This window comes from Nelumbo lutea, chromosome 2 (genome assembly GCF_056320005.1).
Source record: "Nelumbo lutea isolate HS-2025 chromosome 2, American lotus-T2T, whole genome shotgun sequence".
Lineage (NCBI taxonomy): Eukaryota > Viridiplantae > Streptophyta > Magnoliopsida > Proteales > Nelumbonaceae > Nelumbo > Nelumbo lutea.
In genome coordinates, this window is record NC_142685.1 from 42,690,799 (window position 1) to 42,713,278 (window position 22,480).

The 22,480-nt window shown below is 38.0% G+C and overlaps 1 protein-coding gene across 10 annotated transcripts; it reads right to left on the reverse strand.

The window, feature by feature from the left end:
• Positions 1-882: 882 nt before the first annotated feature.
• LOC148870179 (glycine-rich RNA-binding protein 2, mitochondrial-like) lies at positions 883-17,532 on the reverse strand. 10 transcript variants are annotated; one of them, XM_088969842.1, is made up of 7 exons: positions 16,559-17,229; positions 16,309-16,356; positions 15,845-15,898; positions 10,244-10,365; positions 1,454-1,522; positions 1,255-1,361; positions 883-1,162 (listed from the first exon to the last, which is right to left on the reverse strand). In XM_088969842.1, exons 4-7 carry the CDS (start codon positions 10,338-10,340, stop codon positions 1,112-1,114), a joined length of 324 nt encoding a protein of 107 aa, XP_088825968.1. In that variant the 5' UTR covers positions 10,341-10,365; positions 15,845-15,898; positions 16,309-16,356; positions 16,559-17,229; the 3' UTR covers positions 883-1,111. The 10 variants fall into 10 exon arrangements, with proteins under 10 accessions (XP_088825968.1, XP_088825965.1, XP_088825966.1 ...); XM_088969839.1 differs by having other exon boundaries at positions 15,845-15,926; XM_088969840.1 differs by having other exon boundaries at positions 16,430-17,229.
• Positions 17,533-22,480: the final 4,948 nt, after the last annotated feature.

Consider the following 22,480-nt stretch of genomic DNA (forward strand, 5'->3'; position numbering starts at 1 on the left):
TTTTTCCTGTGGGTGGTAAAACCGTATAAATGGTGAACTAGAGGTAGAAAATGTTTTCCTTGGACTGAGGCCGCATTTTTTGTATGGCTCACTTTTGGTTGTTCAAGGCAGTCGCAACACTTTTGAGGGTAGTGTTAGAGAGGGTTGACAGCTCGCTTATTAAATTTGGGTTAAATCATTTTGGGTTAGGCAAACTGGAAAACAGAAATCGATTAGTGATTCCATTTAAAGAGGACACACCAATTTGCATCCTAACCAATCTTCGAGTCTGGTATCTGATTTGCATCCTGTCGATTACTGGGATCTTTTAAAGGAGTCCCAACACTGCATGGACTTCAAGCAACCAGAAGAGCTAGCCAGACCCAACTATGATGCGAGAAAATAAACACATACCAATTCTCGATGCTAAAAAAATTGAGAGCATGCCATTGTCATGCGTATAAACAATCCTGAGATTACTCTTATTTTTGACAACCCCTATCCCCTTAAGTTTACAAATGGGATTTGAAGGCTGCCCCTACACCAAAAATAAAAAAGTAGGAAGTGGATCGAGCCAAATACAAGATCATGAAATGTGACCAAGCTGTATCGTTACATTTTTTTAGGTTTTATTTATTTATTTTTTAAACCAGTTCAAAAAGGTTTAAGGCCCGGTTACCCTCTGAACCAGTCTGACCCAATACAGCCCCTGGAGGGGTGTATCAAGAAGCCATCGGCATGATACGTATCAGCCCATACATATCGATACTTTGAACTTTGAATGTGACCTTTTGAACTTCTTCGAACAACACAGACGATGAGTATTTTTTGGCATACAAAAATCAATGGGGATAGAAGTGATGGTATAGATATGATAGGGAAATATCACAATAACACTTCCAATTTGCATTATGAAATTTATATATCAACCTTTCAAATAACACAGCATATCATACTATTGTCTCAACTTGTGTATCTCATTCTTGTTTAGGAACCTCTACAATCTTTATCCAAATGGTCACAATTTCATCGGATGGTTCAGGTCATTAATACAAGAACTACCAAAATGGTTCTAAAAAAATTGCCTTCATGTAAGTGGATGTGATTCAGAGACCGCAATGCCTTACCCTGCTCAACACCCCTTATTTGCGTACTGGACACGAATGTTTCTGCCATCCAGTAACTGGGAGAAAGCATGAAATCAAATGGTTAATTGAAGGCTTTGAAGCAAGGTAATCGGACATATAACAGATACATAATAATTTAAATTTTTACCTGGCCATCCATCTTTTGAAGTGCTATGCTTGCTGCGGCATCTGAAGCAAAGTGCACAAATCCATACCCTTCAGATTTTGCAGTCCTATGATTGCATATGACTTTAACTGCAAAATGTGAAAATGTTTTATTTGAATACTTTCTGTGCTGATCAAGAACCTGAAGAAAACGGAGACTGTTCAGATCCTGTTCAAAATACCTTGAATGATTTCACCAAACTTCTCAAAAGCATCCTTCAGGACACTTTCATTGGTATCGTAAGAAAGGCCTGCAACTCAAGAAATAACCATAATTTACAAGAGAACTTAGATAAATAAAAACCAAAAAGATGAAATGTTGAAAAGATCAAGGAAAATTGCTTGATAAATAGAAGTACATTTTATCAAGGAAAATAACTATAATTCACTCTTAATGTATAGTCTACAAAATCTCAGTTTAGGACTAACAAAAAAGATCAAGGAAAATTGCTAACCTTTGTTAACAATAGATGCACATTTTATTAAGAAAGAAGGAAATGGAAAGTGTGAAAGGTGATATACGAAGTTGTAGTAATTATCATGGGATTTTTTAAGAGAAGGTAAAGTATAAATGTATTAACATGAACAGAAAGTACAGCAAGATGATATACTCAGGGACCCCTGTCCCCTCTGACCTTGACACCCCACCCTACTTTACAAAAAGATTGTCATGTACAAAAAACTCAAAACCTACACCCTTAAACAACCTATGACTAGCCAACCATGAAAGCATCTTTTCCATTTTTTTTGATAAATAGCATCAGCAGAACTAGACTTGTTTTTGAAGACCCTAGCTTTCCTCTCTTGCCAAAGATACCAAGATACCACTGCTGGGAGCCTTCCTCTTTTACTCAGCCCTTCCACCCTCAAACCTCATACCAACTCCTCAATTGATCCTGGGCAGCAATTTTGTACTTCAAATAAACCTGAAATGCTGCTCCAAATCCCATGAGAGAGACTGCAGTGCAGCGAGAGATGATTCACTGTTTCCAGCTGTCCTTCCCACAATACACAGCCATCTGAATCTAGCAATAAGCCTTTCCGCTGGTGAATATTCTGCCAAGGTAAGCAGTCCATACAAAGAAAGATTTTGAAGGCACATTTTTACTCCACATGATGTGAACTGGGATTGATTATCCTTCTACATTGTCCAAAACCTTATAACTGTGAAACCTCCAGTCTTGTCCCACTTCCAAACTCTTCTGTCAGACCTGTCAGCCTCCACCAGCATATTATACAACTGCTGTAGCAATGCCGGCCACCCATCCACTTCCCAATCATTTAAATTCCTCCTGAATTGTGGGGCCCAGATCACATTACCATCTTGAATTTGCAAGCAGTCAGCAACTTTGACTTCTTTATCCATTGCAACTTCAAATAAAACTAGGAAACTCTCAGCCAAAGGAACCATCTCCACACCATACATCCAAAAATTGACCTATTCTCCATTTCTTATTTTGAATCCCACTCCTTTTGCAAACATATTATATGCCTTTTCAATTCCTTTCCAAACTGAGCACCTGTAGGATTGGCTCGAAGCTCCTGGATCCCGCCCCAAATTCCTTCACCATATTTAGCCTGCACCACTCTTTTCCACAGCCCTCCTTGATTTTCCCCAAACCTCCAAAACCACTTCCCTAGCAGAGCAATGTTAACATTCTTCACCCTTTTAACACCCAGCCCCCTTGGCATTTGGGCCAGCAAATTTTGTTCTAGTTTACCAAGTGTTATTTCTTTCCCTCTTTCCAGTCTCTCTAAAGAAAATCTCTCAATTTCTTTTGGTAATTACCATGGTATTAAATTCATGAGATACACTATGAAACTTTGGGAGGGTTGCGACATGAAACAAGTATATCAGAAAACCAAATTGATCTAGAGAGAAGAGAAATCATCATATGGTTTTGCAACGACTAATATAAAACCACTTGGGGGAGAGGCATTAGAACTTCCAGTTACAATTGGACTTCACCAAGGCTCAACACTTAGCCCTTATTTGTTTACACTAGTCATGGATGAATTGATTAAACATATCTAGGAGGTCCCATGGTTTTTGTTGTTTGCAGATGACATGGATGATTGATAAACGGGTGAGGATTAAAAATTAGATTTATGAATTTACCTTACAAATAAGAGGTTTTAAAATAAGTAGGCCTAATACATTTTTTATCGGAATATATGCCACATAAATTTAATAATTATAAGAATGAAAACTAAGGACACTTAGAATTGGAGACTAAGGTGGCATTTGGTAAAACTGAACCATGATGTCTGAGAAAGCACAAAAGTTGCTTGTAGCATTGGCTCCACCAAATAAAGAGAAACCAAAGAGAGGCCATGGTGTGTGAGAAAAGTAGGGCTTTAAGTAAAAGACAAGCATTTCTATCATAGAGTGAGCTCATTTTTTTTGGAACAAAAGGTTATAAAACATTTCTTAGCTGACTAAGAGCTGGATGGCTATTTGACTACTAAGAGGCATCTTGAAAATTAAGAGTTCAGACTCAGATATTGTACCAAACGGTCTGAGACCTATGAAAATTCATCTTTCCAGATTTTGAACGCCCAATCAGTGCAAACAAATAATCCCTAAGAGATATCTTAATGTGACCTATTTTATTTTATTACCTTGGTTTGATGATCTATAATAAGGGAGACATTAAGAAGGCCGTCACTCAAGAACTTAAATGAGAAAAATGGAGTGGTGCATCTCAAGTCCTATGTGATAGGTGAATACCACTACAAATGAAAGGAAAATCTTTAAAACAGCTAAAGGCCCAACAATGTTGTATAGAGCTGAGTATTGGGCAGTTAAGAAACATGTCCAAAAAATTAGCATAGCAGAAATGCAAGTGTTGGATGGATCAATGGATCAATAGGGTTAAGAATAAACTTATTCAAAGTAACCTAGGAGTAGCTTCAATAGGTGATGAAATGAGGGAAAGTAGACATGATAATTTAGTCACATGAAGATAAGACCATCTACAGCACCAGTAAGACCAAATGATCTATTACAAGTTGAAGGGTCAGGAAGAGCTTGGGCAGATAAAAGAGGACAGGGGTAGAAGTAATAAGGAATGATTTAAGGGCCCATAACTAACAATGGGTATGGAACATTATAGAGGAATAGATAAAAGGGCTCATGTATCCAACCCCATATAGTTGGGACAAATTTTAGTTGAGTTGATTTGAAATAGAAAGGCAGGCACCCCATCCAAAGCAATTGGTGGCAGAGTTTGAAGCCTCAGAGGTAAGCAGAAGGCCACTTATAGTGAAGCCCATCGAGTTAGCTAACCATGCAATCCATGAGATTTCAACTTTCAAGGTTTGCCCCCAAGGAAACTGTTGACATTTCCCTCAAATACCACAAACCAAAAATGCTTTGGCCACACCCGGGCACATAGTTGTCAAGGCGCTTAGGCGACCACAGGGCGCCCAGGTGACTAGGTGGACGCCTAGCGATGGAGTCTGAAAGCATAAAATCTAAGGATCCCTACTTCTCCTAAGCTATTAGCAATAAAACCATTCAAATGAGTAACTAACTATAAATTTCATATAAAAACATAAAAATGCCATCATAAATACATCATTTAAATATATTAAATCAATGTTTACTAACCTGTATCAGGCAAAAAAAAAAAAGAAAAGGAAATCAGCAAGGAAAAGAGAAAAATGAGGGGGCTCTGTCTTGTTCCCAAAACAGATTTTCTTAAAAAGAATAAAAAAATAAAAATCCACGAATAAGAGGAGAACTTGGACTGGGGCAGAGACCTTGTTTCAGGCCAATAACAAGGTTGAATGCAACAAAAAAGGAGAAAAATAAGGGGACGAAGAAGAAGAGCCCCCGTCTTGTTCCCAAAAGTCTTTAAAAAAAGAACTAAAATAATAAGAGTATAGGACCATTCCAAGGAGGAGGGGTGGGGGCATCGGCAAAGCCCCTGTTTTGTTCCAACAATATTTCTTATAAAAACGTAAGAAAAAAAACATACAGGAAAACGGGACGACTTAAAAACCCTTCTCAGTCATTGGTCTTCTTTGTCTTCTCTTCTCAATCGTCAGTTGAAACAATGGAAACGGTGGTCTTCTGAGTTGCCAGTCTTTTCTCTCTCTTCTCAATCTATGTTTGGAACCCAAAAAGTGTAACATACAACAGGGTGTATGTTAATAAACTAAAACCAGCCAATAAAATGAAATAAATATATACGAGCATTCAATAAATGATATGGTAATATGAAAACCATGTAGGTGACAGGGCGAGGCAAGCCTCCATAAGGGCGCCTTGTCACCTAGGCGTCGCCTTGACAAGTATGCCTGGGCATGTCAATAGGCTTAATCCAAATCAACCAGACTTAACTCCAACCCAAACCCACCCCACCCTGTGAATAGTGGACCAGGATGGTGACAGGGCATGAGGGCCGAGCTAGGCAAAATGAAAAACGAAAAAACATTAATAAAATTGAGTATACACGAAAATTGATGGGGAATATATGATTTGAAATTTCCAGGGATGGTATACATCATTACCTGACCCAAACCCAAAGCCATTATGAGGTGTCATTCTACAACCTGAACCCTAGTCCCTAGCCCATCTTGATTAGAGGTATACCAAAACTGTCCCAATAGGGGTAGGGTGTGTAACATCACTGTTCTGAAACATCAGTGTCTAGAAAAATTGATATTATCTAAAGCATTGATGTTATAAGTGTCTGTTGGCTGGGTTCTTTTTTTTTTTCCTTTCAACTTTTGTAGGGGCTCTTCGTCTCTTAGATGAGAAAAAATGAATTTTTAAATTTCCTTGTATGATTTAAGCAGAACCCCAGGTTTTCTCAACAGAAGAAAGGAAAAGAAAAAAGAGCTAATAGGACTTTCCATAAGGTGAAGGTAGTCCAGTGAACGAAAACGTTAAATATTTAATAAATTTAGACATGGATTTAGATGAATGAGAGATTCCAGCCTTGACTCTTTTGAATAGGAGATAAATTGCTTGGTACAATGGTAAAATCTCAAAATAGGTTCAAATCTGAGAGTAGCCACTTCTTGAGAACAAAAAAGGCCAAAGATCACGTCTGTATCCATTCCACCCTCCCAAGAACCTAGATGGTCAGGACCAACTCTAGGCCAAAGAGTAAATTGACAAACTTAGGTTAAAGCATGAATTGGATGAGAAATGTCAAGTCTGGTTGAGAGATTATTTTCAAACATTTTGTGTTTGTAGTTATCAACAATCATCATTTTAGGTCAAGATTCAATTGTCATGTGTATGAAAGAGCATGCATTTGGTCAATATTATAAAAAAGGTGATTACCCCATGTTGCTCCCAGCTTCTGGTCAATAAACCTTTAGATATGCACCAGCAAACAATACATTGTATTTTTTTTATCAATAACAGAAACTTTTATAATAAAAGGAGATGGAAGAAGTTACAACAGGAAGGGGGGTAAAATCTCTTACCCCACCCTAAAAGTAAAACATCACATTACAACACATCCCAAAACATCACATCACATTACAACACATTACAACACATCCCACTGAAACTGAATTTGCATGTCTTGAGTGAGCTGGTAAATTTTCTTCTTTTTTTTTTTTTCATTCGAGAACTTCCACAAACTAATATCTTCCTTTTGCAGCCAGTTAATAGCAAAACAAACAATACATTGTATTGTGCATGTATGTACATAGATACATATAAAGATATTTTATACACATGGTCCTAATATGGCAGTAAAGCTCCAGAGATAAAGGTTGCCTCCTCGATAGGTCCCTATTTGTTCTACACAACACTCCGGTGTCAATGCCTGGGATTTGTAACCAAGAAGTTTAGGTTCCACATGACTTCAAACAAGAAAAGATTTCTACCACAGGCAATCAATCAGCTAAAAAGTATTACCAAGTGATGACATTTTATGCAGTCTGTGTTAAATGAAGGAGCTTTCATTCATATATTTACTCATTTCCCAGTCACATCTCATGCAAATCTTTCCTTTCTTTTTTTATTGTTTCATGCTTTGCAAGTAATGTCACCTGAACCAATACTTCACCCAATAAAAATGGCCTTGAACACAACAGAACCCAGTCTTGATAATTCCTTCCACATAAAGAGTATGTCCTGTTGAAGCTACAAGGTAACAAGGATATCTGCATATGGGAGAAACCCTTTACTTCAGTTGTATTGTGTAGCACACACTATTATTGAATCTTTTGCCTGGTCTTGATACTTCACCCAATAAAAATGGCCTTGAACACAACAGAACCCAATCTTGATAATTCCCTCCACATAAAGAGCATGTCCTGTTGAAGCTACAAGTTAACAAGGATATCTGCATATGGGAGAAACCCTTTACTTCAGTTGTATTGTGTAGCACACACTATTATTGAATCTTTTGCCTGGTCTTGATAGTTCCCTCTGCACAAGAAGAGTTTGTCCTACTCAAACCCCATAAGGATATCTGCAAGGGGAGGGTGTCTTCTACTTCCTGTTTAAACATACACTTGAAGTGCAAACCACTTGGTGGCTCTGAATATGGATGAAGATGTCGAGGCCTATTTCAAGAAATTCTAATGAAGTATATAACTAGTTTGTTTCATTGACAGATTTGAATGTCAAAGTATAGCATGATATGAATTGACAGGTTTGGCAAAAACATGAGGCAGAGAAATGAACTTTTAAGGCTTAAGGCACATACAAATGTCTATTGATTTCATGGTCCACATTCTGAACAAAAACAATAGCTTATTTATTGGAGACGCTGAAAGAATGTTTACTCAATAGCCTACAAACTCTTAGAGGTTAAGAAAAGGATATTGATGGTGTGCGATCTGGTAGCTCCTTGCTGGAGGACAGCTCAGGTGTTGGGCTGATGAGGTCAGTGGGCCAAATTGCAATAGAAAAGTGTCAGAGTACCCGGGGTGGGCACTCCGATGCCTAAATCAGCAATGAGTGGAAGAATACAAGAGAAAAGTGTCCTGAAAGTTCATTAATGTTTATAGCGTGATTTGAACCCGGATCAGCGCGCCTAATTAAAATTTTGAATTTGCCACGTGAGGCCTGCACGCCCAACATGACCTATCAGACTGGTTCGGGCGAGAGAATCGGGCCACTACCACCGAACCAGCTGAACCAAGTCACTTTGCGCCAGAATCTACAACATGCTACTCCCTTCACTGAACTGACTTCGACTCATGAGTGGGGGCAATTGATGAGGGGTAATTTGGCCCTCCAGTGACATCGCACCACGTGGCACTCCTGAACCATTGCATAACACCTCAGCGCCATGTAGGCAATGACGTGTACTTACCAAATTAGTTGGATTCACCTCGGAATCACCTCAAAGCCACCTTGGACACACTTTGGATGCTCAATATCACCTCGGTACCTTGGCTAGGGTCAAGGAAGGCATGGCCTCATGCGACGTACACACCTTGATGGTGTGTGCCAACAACCTCGGCGGAGCAAACCGACGACCTCGGCAAGATCAGACCAGGGACCTCAACAGGAGGGACGATCACCCACCAAGGACACTCATCGACCTGATTGAGGCACAAGGTGGCGACCTATGTGAAGTGGCGATGGATTCCATTGCATGCAACTTATCGTCTTTGAGTCTTCCAGGATCACGTCACCTGACCGATAGAGTTAACTTCTGCACCGCCCGCTTTGGAGATAATCGGATAAGTCTTATCGCTATCCACATAAACCACCTCCTAGCGTGGCGGGCCGATAAGCCACATCCTTCCAAAGATCTCGAATGCGCTAAATGAGACCCATAACTACCCATGCCTATACAAAGGCACCTCTTTCAACCACAAAAGGTATGCGCGATGTGCACTCAAACTCTCCTGCATTCTAGCTCTTTTGCTTCCTTCCACTCATCGTTGACTTAAGCATTGGAGTGCCCACTACATGAGACCCAATGACTACCCATGCCTATATAAAAAGGCACCTCCTTCAACCACAGAAAGTATGCGCGATTGTGCACCCAGACTCTCTTGCATTCTAGCTCTCTTGCTTTCTTCTACTCATCGTTGACTTAAGCATCATAGTGTCCACCCCAAGTACTTTGACACGGTTCTCTTGCAGCTCAGCCCGCCGACCTCATCAGCCCGACGTTCGAGTTGTCCTCTAGCAAGGAGCTATTAGATCGCACACCATCAGATACGATCAAACAACAAGTGCAAAATCCTTCTACGGATTTTGCATCACTGTAAAGTGATGATGGGTTCTATTGCATTGATTTTGCAAAGGATGAGTTTTCGTCTTGTTATTCCTAAAAGGAACAAAAAAGCACAAGCCATAGGTACGAGGTACCTAATAACCTCCACCTTAAAAGGGAGGGAAGTCAAGTTACGTCCTAAACTCAGATCAGGAATCAAATGCGACTGGAAGGAACTAGGAGAGCTTAAGTATTCAAAGATGAAAACAAATGGCATCATGGACTTTCAGAAGTAAATTTAGCTCGGTGTTCGACAAGTATCTAATTTTAACAATTCAACTAGCCAAAATTTGTCTCTATGCATTCGGCTTATATCATTTTAACCACCAACGACACTATGGAATATCCATTGCTGAATCACCAAAGCTGTTCTCGTTTTCCTAGCCAAATTGTCAATATCCATCAAAGCAGTCCAGTGGACGAAACATGTATAAAAGCTTACTCTGTTGTTATCATTAAAAAACTAAGAAAAGGAAAAGGAAAGAAAATTAATGAATAAGAGTATGAAATTGAGGTTTTGTGCAAAATATGCATTACCATCTTTATGTATTCAACTATATAAGCAGCATTAAATTTGGACAATGCAAATGATAAAATCAACGAGAAGCAGCACCAATGTTAATCATAGATGCTTATTAATTACATAGTGGAAATCCAAAAAAAATTATAGAACTCATTCGATAAAACGAAGACATAACATCTGCAAAGAACTGCGTAATTTAGTTCAACCGTTGATGTTGAAATAGGAAGAATGGAGCACTATACCTCCAACAAACAACTTACTACAGGAGCCTCGTGAGATCAGCCATCTATTTGCAGTATGAAAAGCCCAGGACACATGTTTGATCCTCAAGCACTGCATAATACCTTGACCTGCAATCCCCGACCTGAAACAAGATAGTCAGGCCCCGTTTGGCATCAATTCTGGAGATTCTCATTCTCATAATCCTTTCAGAAAAGAATAGATTCTAAGAATTTTCATCCTGAGAATCACCAGTCTTGTTTGGCACAATCATTTTATTCATGTTTCTCAAAAACAGAATCACGTTTGGCAGCAACCAATTTCTTGGAATCAATTATCTGACCGAATGATAGACAAAACCATGTCAAAGGAAAAATCTTTTAGTTTTAAGGAGTAGTTGAATATATCATTTAAATTAGAGATGGTGTGAAATTCACCAAAGGGAAAATGTGAAAACAATACAATTCAACGAATAGTTAATAGTGTGCTTTTTATCAATAACTGGAACTTTTTATTAATTGTTGGAAAAGAATGGTATGTACAAGAGGTAATCCAGGTATCCCATATCTCAAATTTAGGGTAGCTCTGCTACCTAACCCATTATATTTCTTTTTCAGTTTTCGGGACTTATTTAAATCCCTTGGGACAACTCCCTGGAACATCTGTGCTATATTTACCCCTTGTTTAGCCAAACTATCTGCCAAATTATTACAAGTTTGCTGAACCATGTGAAGGTGGCTTCCACTTCTCATGATATGTGCTTGATTTCTCTCACAATATGTCAATACCGCCATGGTACCGTGTTGTTTCCACAAAGCTATCCCACTATGACCTTTGAATCTCTCTACCAACAGCGGATGATAGTTTAGGTCCCTCCTTATTCTTAGAAGTTAGACCTTGCTGGATAGCCAGGAATTCTGCTCTTATTAGTATTTCCTGCTTTTGGTTCAAATCAAGTTGTTCTTTCATATGCTGGAATATCTTCAAAACTAGTTTTTTTATTGGAAATAGTTGGCTTTATTGATTTTCATAGAAAAAACAATGTACAAGATATAAGTATCTCTGTTAGGTTAGTCTACACTACTTAACACCCTTACATTTCAATCTTCTTACAAACTTCCCCCAAATGTTACACCCCAAAACATTTGTTCCCTAGGGACTCCATGCCTTGCAAGTGAGTCAGCAAATATTTGTACCATAGTTTTCTTTAAATTCCTTGATTTTGAATATGGTAGGTAAAATAGATAATAACAGCATTAGGTCTATGGTGGTAGACTGTTATTACATTTGTAAAAAGCACGTGTAAAATGAAGGACAATATTAATCTTCTTATTGTTATAGCAACCATTATCCCATTGCTTTGTCTTTCTGTATATGGTTTTAAATTAATTTAGTGATAAAATTATGAGAAAAAATGTTATGGGCCCGAGAATAGGATCTCGTCACGGGTCGGTCCATGGGGAAAACCTCCTATTTTCCCTTGTTCCTCCCTGCTCTTGATGAACCTATCTTGGCGCCCTAATGGTGATTTGTCCAAGAGATCACCTAACTCTCCTTGCTCTCTTTCTTGACTGAAATTTTCGATGCCTTTATTGAATAATATCAGCTCCTTAAATAGGAGATTACAAGAGATATGAGTCCTACTTTTAGGAAGACTCCCTACTAATTTATCCTACCGAACTGATAAGATAAGATAAGACCCCCTTAATCTATCCTACTGAACTGATAAGATAAGACTCCCTTAATCTATCCTATTGAACTAATAAGATAAGAATTGTATCTAGCTAGAATTAAATAAGATGAGAATCAACAAATCTTGCTCCCTTTACTGTTGCTGCCAGCGGTGATGTCTTCCCAATAAAGCACCCACATCATTACTCCCCTCCTGGACTACGAGCTTGTCCTCAAGCTCGAATTCAGGATGGGTGTCTTGAAACACAGTCAAAGGAATCCCGGATAGGTGGAATGATTTTGCCCTCCTGGATCGGGTTCCAATGAAGAGGGTTCATCCTCAGACAGCTGTAGTGAGATACCAAGATTTGACCATGCATAGCTGCATTCTTGCCGCGGCCAACTGCAGCCTTAAGGTACTTCTGAGATGTCAACTGTTGAGTACAAAGATTGTGAAGGCCAAGCTGGTGCCACTGAACCGCATCATCCGGATCCTCTTCTATTGCCTGCTTTAGTGTGTACAGAGCCCGCTCTTCCATTTCCGTCAAATCATTATGTCTAGTTCCAAACGTTGTTGCAATTTCATGCTGAGCCTTGTGAACCATGGCAAGTCCTGCCCATGCTATCCGAAGCTCAATTGTCGCAGAGTCCCCTTCTCTGAGTATTGAAGCCATTTCATTCGTAGACCTTTCTGCATCCTTGATACGATGAAGCGCAACAACATATCGAGTTGACATGCAATTAGGCTCCAGTTTTGCTGCCTTCTCCAAGCACTTTCCAGCACTTCTATGATCACCAGCCCAATTAGCAAGATTCACCCAGATATGTGCAGCCCTAGGATCTGATCTGACTGCAGCTAACAAACACTCTTTTGTAATATTTGCAGCTGCAACATGAGGCATACAAGCTCCTTCACCAGTACTTGCTCCAACACATGCAACAACTTGAAGATATGCAAACCCAAGATTCTACAACACCTCGGTGACACCGGATTCTTGCTTAATCGGGACATTCTGGGTGATGCTAACCTATGCTAGGGCAACGACTTGCTGCTCGCCCGACGATTCTGCCACGTTTGGTCGGCGACCGGTTGTGGTTGCAGCCCCTTTCGGGTTCCTTTCCTTGCTGGAAAAGTACGACTCCATCAAGCGCCTTAATTCTCGGACGTCGTCCTTGATCTCGCGCACCTCTGTGCTGTTTTCCACGATCTTGAGCTCTAGATCCTGAACCCTAATCTTCAACTGCTCAAAATCACCCATGACGCCTTGCTCTGATACCAAATTGTTATGGGCCCGAGAATAGGATCTCGTCACGGGTCGGTCCACGGGGAAAACCTCCTGTTTTCCCTTGTTCCTCCCTGCTCTTGATGAACCTATCTTGGCGCCCTAAAGGTGATTTGTCTAAGAGATCACCTAACTCTCCTTGCTCTCTTTCTTGACTGAAATTTTCAATGCCTTTATTGAATAATATCATCTCCTTAAATAGGAGATTACAAGAGATAAGAGTCCTACTTTTAAGAAGACTCCTTGCTAATTAGGAAGACTCCCTACTAATCTATCCTACTGAACTGATAAGATAAGATAAGACTGAATTGATAAGATAAGATAAGACTCCCTTAATCTATCCTACTGAACTGATAAGATAAGATAAGAATCCCTTGATCTATCCTACTGAACTGATAAGATAAGATAAGATAAGACTGAACTGATAAGATAAGATAAGATAAGACTCCCTTAATCTATCCTACTGAACTGATAAGATAAGAACTGTATCTAGCTAGAATTAGATAAGATGAGAATCAACAAATCTTGCTCCCTTTACTGCTGCTGCCGGCGGTGATATGTCTTCCCAATAAAGCGCCCACATCAAAAAATATATCGAGTCTTACAGAACTAAACACCCGATACTCAACTTTTATTGGCTAAATAAATGAAGTTTGTGGATATATGTAGTAGCTATAGCGGCTGGTTATTTTCTGATGCATTCTTTTTGTACAACCTCACTTAACCCCCTTTTAAACTCAATAAAGATTTAATTTACCAAAAAAATAGAAATACATGGACTAAGTATATGCCATGTAGTTGAGGCATCAGATCTATCAATGCTTTACTAATACAAAATATGCTTTTATGGTTGGGATAGCAGCTCTGGACAAACACGATACTAAAAGGAGATTCAGTAAATACAATAAATTGTCTGTTTTATATTTTATAGGCTTAAAATCCCCCCCAAAAAAAAACAAAAATACAAGGTTTTGCACTGAAATCACACAGTGCTTCCGTCCAAGTTTAGTCCATAATCCTAGCTTTAATGAGAAGAAGCTGAAAGTAATAGGACAATAGATGCATGTGTTGGGTCCTGATGTATAACCAGGTGTGAAATTTCAGCAAGGTTTATAATGTTTACCAGGATTTTGTGAGATGTATCTCAAGCAACGAACTAGAACTTTTTGAGAACAGAGCAAAGAACAACAGAGAGTTGCAGAGATTAGCTTCTTCCTGGAAGTATTTTTGAGAACAATGGCAAAAGGAAAAGAGAAAGAAAAAACCAATATCCTTTATATACCATGGCGGATGGAGACTTGGAGGGGATAGACAAATTTCAAGAGGAAGATAGCATAGCATGGGATTTCCCTTTATAGACCATTTTTACTCAATTGAAGTGCTTTAAATCAGTGCAAGTCTGGAGGTGTCACCTCTTTTATTCCAGTTTTAGTTATTTGACAGTAGTATCTTTTGCTTCACCAGAGTACTTATTGTCTGCCCATGTCTCCTTCTAATATGTCTTATTTCTGATGTTGAGATGATGAAATGCAGACATATAAATTTGTACCAGAGAGGCAAAAGGAATATAATATTTATATAGTCTTAAACATTGAAATTTCTGCTTCTCAGATTTCATTTTCTCTCCTTTTCTTTTACCTTCTAATTACACTGCACGTTTAAGGATGGATTAAGTGGTTAAAACAAGGGCTAACATCTCCATATATAACAATCAAATTTCTATATAGAATGAATGAAAATGAATGATGGCTACAGGGTTCCTGGCCTTGGAATCATTGAATCCAAACCATTCAATTGGTATCAATAGGAAAGATCATATATGGTCCAAATGTTACGGCTTTGCTTTTAGAATTTGGTCCATTTAATGGAAGTTTGGAATGAAGACAAAATCAAATACAGTGATCTGCAACCCCCCAAATAGTCTTTTTTTTTTTCATTTTTCTTTGAAGTATGGGATCTAATAGAGGTTTTCTATGGAAATCATGTCCAGAAGAAGTGATGGGATCGAGGATCAATTATGTAAGTTTCTGTTGACAGGAAAAGAAACTTTGACTGAGACACGGGATAAATTGTGGTTTGAGATTATATAGTTTATGGCTCTCCCTCAATTTCAATTTTCAAAGCCTTCCCCCTTATAGCCTTACCATCTCTGCCAATAATGACCCAAAAGTCCACACAACCTCCATGACTCCATCTTCATGAATGTATCAGTATCACTTACCAAACTTTGTCACATTTATTCAGCAAGATTTAATACTAAAGCAACTAAAGACCCAAAAGTCCACACAGTCATGGATTTGATACTGTTATTTTTCTTTATCAGAATCATAGTATTTATTTATTTATTTTTTTTTGAAATGGCATTAAACATATAATCATTGCAAATGACACTAAAGCAACTAAAGACCAACCAAAAGTCAGTTTGTAGAGAAGTAATATTTAATTTGATAAAGTTATCTTTGTTACCAATAATCATTTTAAGTTTTTACTCTTTCCTTGATCAGTAACTAAAAAACAAACTGAACTATAATGATAATGATAAAGGTGACATATAAAAATGATAATCATGAAGGAGAAAGATGCAAAAGAAAAAGTAGGTAGTGTATGGGAAAAAGATAATAGAGAAGAAAACTAGCAATATAATTTTGTAAGCCATGTGTTTGAGCTTACCTGACTTACGAGTGCTACTGATGCTGTTGAAGCTCCAGCAGGTGAGCCCTTGTTCTTTCGGCACCAAAATCAATAAGTTTAGCTTGACATTAATAAGTACGTAGTTACCAAACTAGATTTGATGAGGATTAATTTTGGACAATTTTTTGCAGAATGTAAATAATAGAATAAAAACAACAAAATTTTCCTGATCAACAAATAAAAACAATAAAATAAAAAACAAATCAACAATAGCCATGTGACCAGATAAGGAAATCAGAATGACTACTTGCTCAAGTTCTTCGTAATGTTTGCTATCAACTCAAAAACCAAACAGTAGAACATGGATATCCCATAAGAAAATCAAAGGGGGCTTGCTTAATCGATGCCCCTTTTGACCAGATAGGAAAAAAACTCCAGAATGATCTAATACACAAATACCAATAAAGAAAAAAAAAATGAAGAGACAAAGATTGATGAAATACCTTCTTCTGCTTGCTATTAATGGTTACAGGCCAAGACTGGTGGTCGACCTAGGAAAAGGGGAAAAAACATAGCAAGAAATAGATAAGAAGAAGGAGGAGGAGGAGGAGGTATCCAATTTACCTTCACCGTTAGCTTCGTGCTCGGTGCACAGAAAGAAGAAGAAGAAGACGACCAGGAAGAAAAAGAAGAAGAGGAATCGATCTTGATAAGCTTCAAAGGTTGAGATCGATCTTAGCAAATCGATTTTACCTTGTACAGAGAGAGGGGGGGACGATGGTTCAGTTGAGTACTCGAGAGTTACAAACACTTCGAACAAAAAAAATGGGCCGGTAAAATGGGGCACTAATATTTTTCGTGTCGCAAAATATGTTATGTTTTTTGCCCGAGAGAGTCCGAGACCCAAGTTTCATTCTGGGAAGAATGAGTCCTGCGGCAAGAAATGGTTATCCAAACACTTATTATATTTCATTCATTCTTGCCCATTCTCTTTCAGAATCCGTAAGAAATGAAGCCACTAACAGTGAACCAAACATGCCCTTAGACTTCCGGCAGCAAAGAATCGTTTCTATTCTGCGGTCTCTTCCTCGTCTTTAATCGATTGAGATGACAGACAGCAACGAACGGGAGACGATGAAGATCCGTCAATGGAGCAAGAGCATTTCTTGACAAATTCTTTCCATGGTCTTTCAAGCTCAGATTTTACTTTGTAATGGTAAAGGGCTAAGCTTGAGATCCAAAAAAGGTATCTTTGGATAGATTCGATATTGATTGTGGAGGGAAGTTTAAGTCTTGAAGATCTGGAAGTTAGCTTAATTTTGAAAGACAGAGAGGAGAGAGAGGAGGAGGAGGAGGAGAGACAGAGAGCGCTTAAAGTCGTGAACGGCAGCAGTGGAGAGCGGGAGAATTACAGGTACTAATTTGCAATTTATCTTTATTTACATTTCTTAAGTCATAAAACATAAAATTGTATATCCGATACGTTTTATTGATCGCAACTCGTACCTGACCTTATCATTCATGAAACCTGTAACAGAGACCGGATCTGCTCCTCACAACTGGCGTGTAACATTTTTCGTACTTATTTGGTTATTATTCAAGGAATGTTCCAATGCATGGTGATGTATCTGTAATTTGTGAGGAGCATGAGGAGCAGATCTTGTCACTCTTTAAGGTTGGTGTGACCTTGTGAGGCGTAATCCCTTAAAGCAAATCCAAATAAGTCTGAGTAAAATAAAAGGGCAAGTATCTTAAATTATACGTTTATTTTAGTTAATTGACTAATTTTACCCTTAGTCCATGTTTGGTTTGAAGGAAAAGGAAGGGAAAGACTGGGAAATCAATACAATGTTTGTAAAAGTTTCTCTTCATTTTCCTACATTTTACTTCAAACCAAACATAACATTAATGTTTGTATATTGTCTTAAAGTATCTCAAGTTTTTTGAAAATTGATATTGTCATTAAGTACTAACAAAAAAAATAAAATGTCAAATTTACCCTTTACTATTCCTCAAGATTTCAAAATAAAATCTAATTGAAACCTTTCTACTCTAAATCTCATTTTAAGCCAATTCTACAAGATAACATAACCGGTTCTACAAGATGGTTCTGAAAATTGCATAAACCTGTCTTTCTTTAACGGGCGTTCGTTAAGCACTAACAAAAACTGGGGTTCCTTTCAAATCTAAGTATCTCTCAAATCCTGAATCTGAGTTCCTTGCAAAAAGATACTCAACAAAAACTCCCTTGCCAAGTAGATGGAATTTCAAATCTGAGAGATAATCTAAAAGGAAGTTTCTGATGAGTATCTTTAAGAAACCCAAATCAAAAAAGAATTATGTGAAACACCTCAAAAAGACGAAATATTCTAATTTTTGGATGACAATTGTTGCTGCCTAGAATGGATCAAGGGCAACAATGTAATTATGCTTCCATTAGCTGAGGTCTATTGTGGTTGAAGGCTGATGTGTCTAAAGGCTGATAGAGTCGAGGGTCTATAAGTCAGACCTATGGAGGAAGAGGCATGTCAAAGGCTCCAAGTGTTATCCCAGGGGTAGAGACTCCAACGATCAAGTTAGCAAATAGAATGATAAAGTGATCAAATGAGCACTAAGTGGAGTAATTCAGACGAGGTCACCAAGAAGCTAGAGAGCTTAGAGGAGTAAATGCAAAGATGGATTACCTCATAGTGATGCCATTTATTTATAACTAAATTTGCTTGGAATTAGTTACGCGGACGGTCAGGATGCGCTCTGCCTAGTGCTACGCATCACCATCCTGGGTTTGTCCTGTGCGTCCACGCCACTGGGCCTGCCATGGCTGTAGCTTTTCTTCGACAAAGATAGAGTCTAGGATTTCTCAGTGACCTTGGCAGTATTAGCTGCTATGTTTGCAAATCATCAAAGTGGAGGATGCCAAGTTTGCAACTTTTTTTATATCTGACCCAGCCTCTCTTTAGTTTCAAATCCATGGATTAATCCTCCAATTTTTACTCCATCCATCCCCGCTGGGAGACGAAGCTGAAGAAAATACCCTTTGCAATGGTGGATTTGAAATGACTAGCGGCTATTCAAATAATGGATTTGATAAATGAAAAGAGGAAGGAGTCGGAGATAGAAATGGAATTGGAATAGGGGACAGACAGCATCGAAATAGGAATCGGAGACAGAAATGGAGTTGGAATCAAAGACGAAGACAACATTAGAGCAGGAGTCAGTTAGAAACAGAGACGAAGATTGAGATGGAGTGGAACCATAGGAGGGCATTTTGGGAATTTTAAAATATATATCAGTAACATGTGAAAAGAGTGTGATAGAAAGTTAACCATAATGAATGTTTTAGACAATTATCAAAAAAATTAAGAATACTTTAATATAATAAATAGTAAAGATAGAGTTAATCAATAACTAAACGATAAAATACTTTTAGAAATTTGCCCAATCTACAAATAGGGGCAGAGAAAACGAAATGGACCTGAACCCCAAGTCTGGCCCAAGTTTTTAGGTTACGCTTGTACGTTGGAGTTTTGGTCTGGACCTGACCTGCCTGGGTGTAAAGCCTTATATTTTGGCCTTGCTTAGGTAGTTGGGCTTGGACACTACCAAGTACTCCTTTGCTTTAGGCACACTACCATTTACCAAGCACATATCAATCCTAAACCTCGAAAAAATTCGTTCAAATTCTATCTAAAGTATGAAAGATACAAGTTACTTTAAATCACATAACAATATCTACTTATCTATGTCTATATAATAAACAAGAAATAGGAGAGGTGAAGGCTTCTCATCTCTTGGTTCTTACACGTGTGAATAATTTTTACTTAAAAACTAAAGCATAACAATATCTTTTATTTATTTTTATTAATACTTATCATAATGTTATTAAAATCATGATTTTCAAAATTAGGTCAGTTCGAATGGTTGGACCGAAAAAACTGGGAACTAATTAGGTGACCGATTCCGTTTTTCCCCAAAACTGAATTTTTATCAAAAAACATTGATTTGATCAGCACACCACTGACCCAAGCAGTTGAACCGTTCAACAGTTTTGACTTTTTTTTTTTTTATTTTTTTAAGTTCAATGTTAATTTATATTACCCCTTCCATATTTGAAGCATAAGGTATGCAATACTCTTTCAATCTTCTTCTTCTCGTTGTTTGATGTTTATTATCACAATTGTTCATTTTCTTAGTGTATTGTTGCTTGCTACTTTTATGATTTCTAACAAATCTTCCTCTTGAACCTCTAGGGATGTCTTCGTAGTCTAATTCCAATCAATTCTTTGTCATTATACGCCTTCCTTGTTCTCTCCCTAAACCCAGTATCGAGGTACGTATGTATTCATTTTTTCTGCATAAAAAAAAAAAAAAAAACTCAAATGCTAATTCTAAAAAACCCCAATATCGGTTGAATGTTATTTTCTCATTTTGTAAAGGAGATTCAACAAGGTTCCATCTTAAGCTTCAACCAGATTTTGCTACGGCGTGTGTTGATAGAAAGTTCAATTCGAAGAAGGCTTACCAACTCATATGACTTCTTTGTTAGTTATTTTGTATTCTCCATGTTTATGTTTGATACTAATGGTAAAAGGGTAAAGTTACACCCTTCAAGCTAGGGCAAGATTTACCAATTGCCATTTACACAATTGGTAGGGGTGATAATTTTTAACCCAATCTGCTGAATTCATCCAACCCGCCTATTTATTTGGAGGGTTATATGATCAACCCATCATCCAATCCATTCATTTAAATAGGTTGGGTTGTGGATAACCATTATATTAGTTCCTTAGTCTTTTTTTTTATTTTCTTCATTTGAATTAAATAATTTATAATTAATTCATTAACTTTCTATTAATAATTGACTAAATTTACTTTTGTTTTGGATCAATACACTTCACCCAACATAAATCCAAATCAAATTGACCCGAGTTTGAATCAGTTCAATGTGGTCTGATCCGATCCAGCATATACAGATCCGGGTCGACCTGAATCCGAAATAGACCCTAGGCGGGATGGTTCAGTGTCGTTTGCTTTGTCCAATTTGGGTCATCCGGTCCAACCAATATTCGCATACTCTGACCCAACCCGATACAAGTTGATCCAAGTCGACCCAAATCCGGAACGGTTTTGGATCGGATGATTCGGCCTCTACGTGCTTTGACCGATCTAGACCGTCCAACCGACAAATATTCACACGACACAACCCGAATTTGGACCAACCCGATTTAGCTACATTGACCCGCTTCTGGCCAATTGGTTTGATCTCGAACCCGTGCACAAACTTGATATGGTCCAGTCCAAGTCAATCCACCATTGACTGAACCGATCCAGTCCGGCCTGGTCCAACCAAATTGATCCAGATCTAAACAATTCAATCACCCTTGAACCTAAGTGGTTTAGGTTGGTCTGACTGGTTTGAACCTAAGTGGTTTGGTCAAACCCAAAATCCAGACATAATCAAATGGCTTTGCCGCTTGTGTAAAAATAACATGCATATAATGTGATTTAAACTTTCACCACTTGTGTAAATAATAACTACAATAACCACTAAGCTACAACCAATTTATTTGTTAAGAGAGAGAGTTTGTTTTTTAAGTCCATAAATATAAGATTAATGGGTTTGGACGGATTGGATTGGGTTAATACGAGTTTGAGTTGAAGTCAATCCATTTAATTTTATATAACTGGGTCATTAATGGATTGGCAGATTAGATAGATTAAGTTGAAACTCAATCCAAACCGACCCGCCCAATTGCCACCCCTAATTATTGGTTCTCTTAAAGAGGTTAAGGATGTTCTCCAAAATTCCCTTTATTTACTTCCCTTGAAATAAATTCTCATTTTGATTCTTTAACCTCTTTAAGATCTTTTTTTTTTTTTTGTGACCTATGAACCTCCTCAAGAGTCCCTGACTGAACAAGTTTGTAATGAATGATGAATACAAGAATTATATAGCTTCATTTTTTTTGTTTGACCCCTCCAATGGGGATTTTGATGTTTGCAATAAGGTTTTTATTAGTGGAGGGGTCCCTGCTTCCTAGGGCCTGAAATGGAATTGCAACATTATTATTTGCTACATTAAAAAAGATAATGGTTTTACAATTATAAGTATTAAAGTCTTAAAACTCATATAAAGACTTAAGAGATCATCATATGACTGTTTTTTAAATTTTGCTTCAACAAAGCACCTTATATAAAAGAATATGATCATATAGTGAGAGTTCTGAGTTCTACTTAATAGTTGTCCTTTGTTTCACATTGAGAACTCCCAGTTGACCCCGACAGTAGGACTGTTTGGCCCAAGAACCATCCAAGCAACCGGTTCCGTTTTACTCCAAACCCGGTCCTTAGCCAAAAATCGTTGAATCAGTCAATGACCCGTTGACCCATTCAACAGTTTTTGTCCATTTTTTATTTTTTAATTTTTGTTGTTAGAATGGGCCATCCATTCAAATTGGACGGTCGAACCGTCAACCTGGAGACCAGTTGCCAAAATGGTTCCGTTTCCGAGTCGCTTTTTCTAGATGTCAATAATTAGACAAAATAACTTTGTAGTCATAGTCATAAAAAGAGTGGACATTGCAAGGGATTCCAAAACCTCGAAAGATAAATCCAAAATAACCTTAAACACAGAAAAAAATTGGCGATAAATCCACTAAACTGGAAAAGCCAATG

Excerpts from the sequence above, each read along its gene's own strand:
- LOC148870179 (XM_088969843.1), bottom strand. The coding sequence starts at position 10,340 with ATGCAGTGCTTGAGGATCAAACATGTGTCCTGGGCTTTTCATACTGCA. Across the intron at positions 1,523-10,243 it reads TAGTAAGTTGTTTGTTGGAG|GCCTTTCTTACGATACCAAT; the intron begins GTATAGTGCTCC and ends CTTGAGTTGCAG. Across the intron at positions 1,163-1,254 it reads TTCAAAAGATGGATGGCCAG|TTACTGGATGGCAGAAACAT; the intron begins GTAAAAATTTAA and ends GCTTTCTCCCAG.